At 41.7% G+C, this 2,313-nt stretch overlaps 1 protein-coding gene across 1 annotated transcript; it reads right to left on the bottom strand.

Annotated features, from left to right (window-relative positions):
* Positions 1-407: 407 nt before the first annotated feature.
* LOC106769916 (early nodulin-75) lies at positions 408-1,940 on the bottom strand. The gene has a single exon (XM_014655721.2). The coding sequence runs from the start codon at positions 1,915-1,917 to the stop codon at positions 691-693; it is 1,227 nt and encodes a 408-aa protein (XP_014511207.1). The 5' UTR covers positions 1,918-1,940; the 3' UTR covers positions 408-690.
* Positions 1,941-2,313: the final 373 nt, after the last annotated feature.

Genomic DNA, 2,313 nt, shown 5'->3' with positions numbered 1-2,313 from the left:
ATATTAAAATCTTGTATGAGGATCATGATTTTGTTTAAATCATTAAAGTCGTGATCGTCAAACACAAATTCAGATTAATATCTGTTAAATTGAACAACTTTATTATAAATAAAAATAATTAAATAAAGTTATGTTTAGGCTATGTAATTTTTCTAACAGATGAAATGCGAGTTCACTTAAAAAAGTTCCAAAATCGTGTTATCTAAATATAATTCCTTTCTAAAATAAAGTTATGTGATTTAAACACAACTCAAAAAATGCGTAATAAAACTGAAAAAAAATAAATTACATCACTTTTATAAATTTTCCTCCAAGTTTGTGAGGTATAGTTAATTGGATGAAAACTTTCATGCTTGCAAAATAACCTTGACTTCATTGGATGAAGTTGCACGTGCCAAGTCATCGTGTGAATAATACACTCAAATCAAATAGATTTAAGGCAGACGATTTAACAGCAGAAGAAAAGCTAATTTGAGCCATAGATAAAGTGACTAATAAAAGACTTTAAAACATGTTTGTTGAGAGGGAAATTGAAGTTATTGTGCAGATACAGCCTTTATTTTTAAGAACAATTGCATGCAGGAGGAGTGGAGTGAAGTTGAAATCTTAAAAGTAGTACCCAAACCAAACAAAACAAAACTTTATCTGACAAAAGACCCCTCTAAAGCACGTCACCGCCGCCACTTGTTATTAGGTTTTCTTTGATGGTGGAAAGTGACCGTAAGGTGGGGGACTGCAACCCGGTGGCGTGTATGGAGGTTCTAACACTGGTGGTGGTTTCACATAAGGGGGATGAAATAGCGGTGGCGGCTTCTCATATGGAGGTTCAAACACTGGTGGTGGTTTTTCATATGGTGGTTTCTCATAAGGGGGTTGATACACTGGTGGTGGCTTCACGTAGGGAGGCTGATACACTGGTGGTGGTTTCACGTAAGGAGGTTGATACACCGGTGGTGGCTTTTGGTGAGGAGGCTCATACACCGGCGGTGGCTTCTCCTGAGGAGGTTGATACACCGGTGGTGGCTTCACGTAGGGAGGTTGATACACTGGTGGTGGCTTCACATGAGGAGGTTCATACACTGGAGGTGGCTTCACGTAGGGAGGTTGATACACCGGTGGTGGTTTTACGTGAGGAGGTTGATACACTGGCGGTGGCTTCTCGTGAGGAGGCTGATACACTGGCGGTGGCTTCTCGTGAGGAGGTTGATACACCGGTGGTGGCTTCACGTAGGGAGGTTTATAAATTGGTGGTGGCTTCACATGAGGAGGTTGATAGACTGGGGGTGGCTTCACGTAGGGAGGTTGATACACGGGTGGTGGCTTCTTGTGAGGAGGTTGATACACCGGTGGTGGCTTCTCGTGAGGAGGTTTATACACCGGTGGTGGTTTCTCATGAGGAGGTTTATACACCGGTGGTGGCTTCTCGTAAGGAGGTTGATACACCGGTGGTGGCTTCTGGTAAGGAGGTTGGTACACCGGTGGTGGCTTCACATAAGGGGGTTGATATACTGGTGGCGGCTTAACGTGAGGAGGCTCATACACTGGAGGTGGCTTCACATAAGGGGGTTGATACACCGGTGGTGGCTTAACGTGAGGAGGTTCATACACTGGAGGTGGCTTTACGAAGGGAGGTTGATACACTGGTGGTGGTTTGTCATGAGGTGGTTGATACACTGGTGGAGGTTTCTCATGCGGTGGTGGCTTCTCATACGGAGGATGGAAGAATGGTGGAGGAAGGAACGGGTGGTTATATAATGGCGGTGGTTTTTCAGTTGGAGGAGGTTCGGTTATGGGTGGTATCCAAATTGGGGGAGGCTCATAAATGGGTATGTTGAAATTAGCCACCACTGAGGTAGTAAGAAACGCCACTCCAAGAAGGAGCAACACGAGTGAGTTTAAAGAAGTCATGTGGAACATTTTGTGGTGGAAACTGGTACCAAAGAAAAAGTATTTATAGGGAGAGATTCGAGAAATTTTTCTATCAAGATCATAAAACTTTTGTTATTTTATTATTAACTATATGCAAAATAATATTTAAATGAGAATTTAAGTCAAAAGTGTGGCAGGAATGGATTTTCCACCCATTCAGGTTTAATGGAGTCTACTGAGAACAGCATGTTCTGAGTTTTCAGTACAGAAATTCAAGCAGTGACTGTGAACTATAAATAGTTTGTCTAAACCGATAGGCTGCTATGGAAGTTGGATCCTATAATTTGCACAAGTTGTCTTAAATTTCCCTCGTATATATTTTTGGATGTCTAATAAATTATAAGGTTGGTAAATTTTATTGTTTAAAATGAGTTAATGTGTGGT

Source organism: Vigna radiata, chromosome 8, assembly GCF_000741045.1.
Source record: "Vigna radiata var. radiata cultivar VC1973A chromosome 8, Vradiata_ver6, whole genome shotgun sequence".
Taxonomy (NCBI): Eukaryota; Viridiplantae; Streptophyta; class Magnoliopsida; order Fabales; family Fabaceae; genus Vigna; species Vigna radiata.
Note: the sequence above shows the minus strand (reverse complement) of the source record. Positions and strands in the feature narration are given on the sequence as shown.

Coding starts and splice junctions, on each gene's coding strand:
- LOC106769916 (XM_014655721.2), bottom strand. CDS start 1,917: ATGTTCCACATGACTTCTTTAAACTCACTCGTGTTGCTCCTTCTTGGA.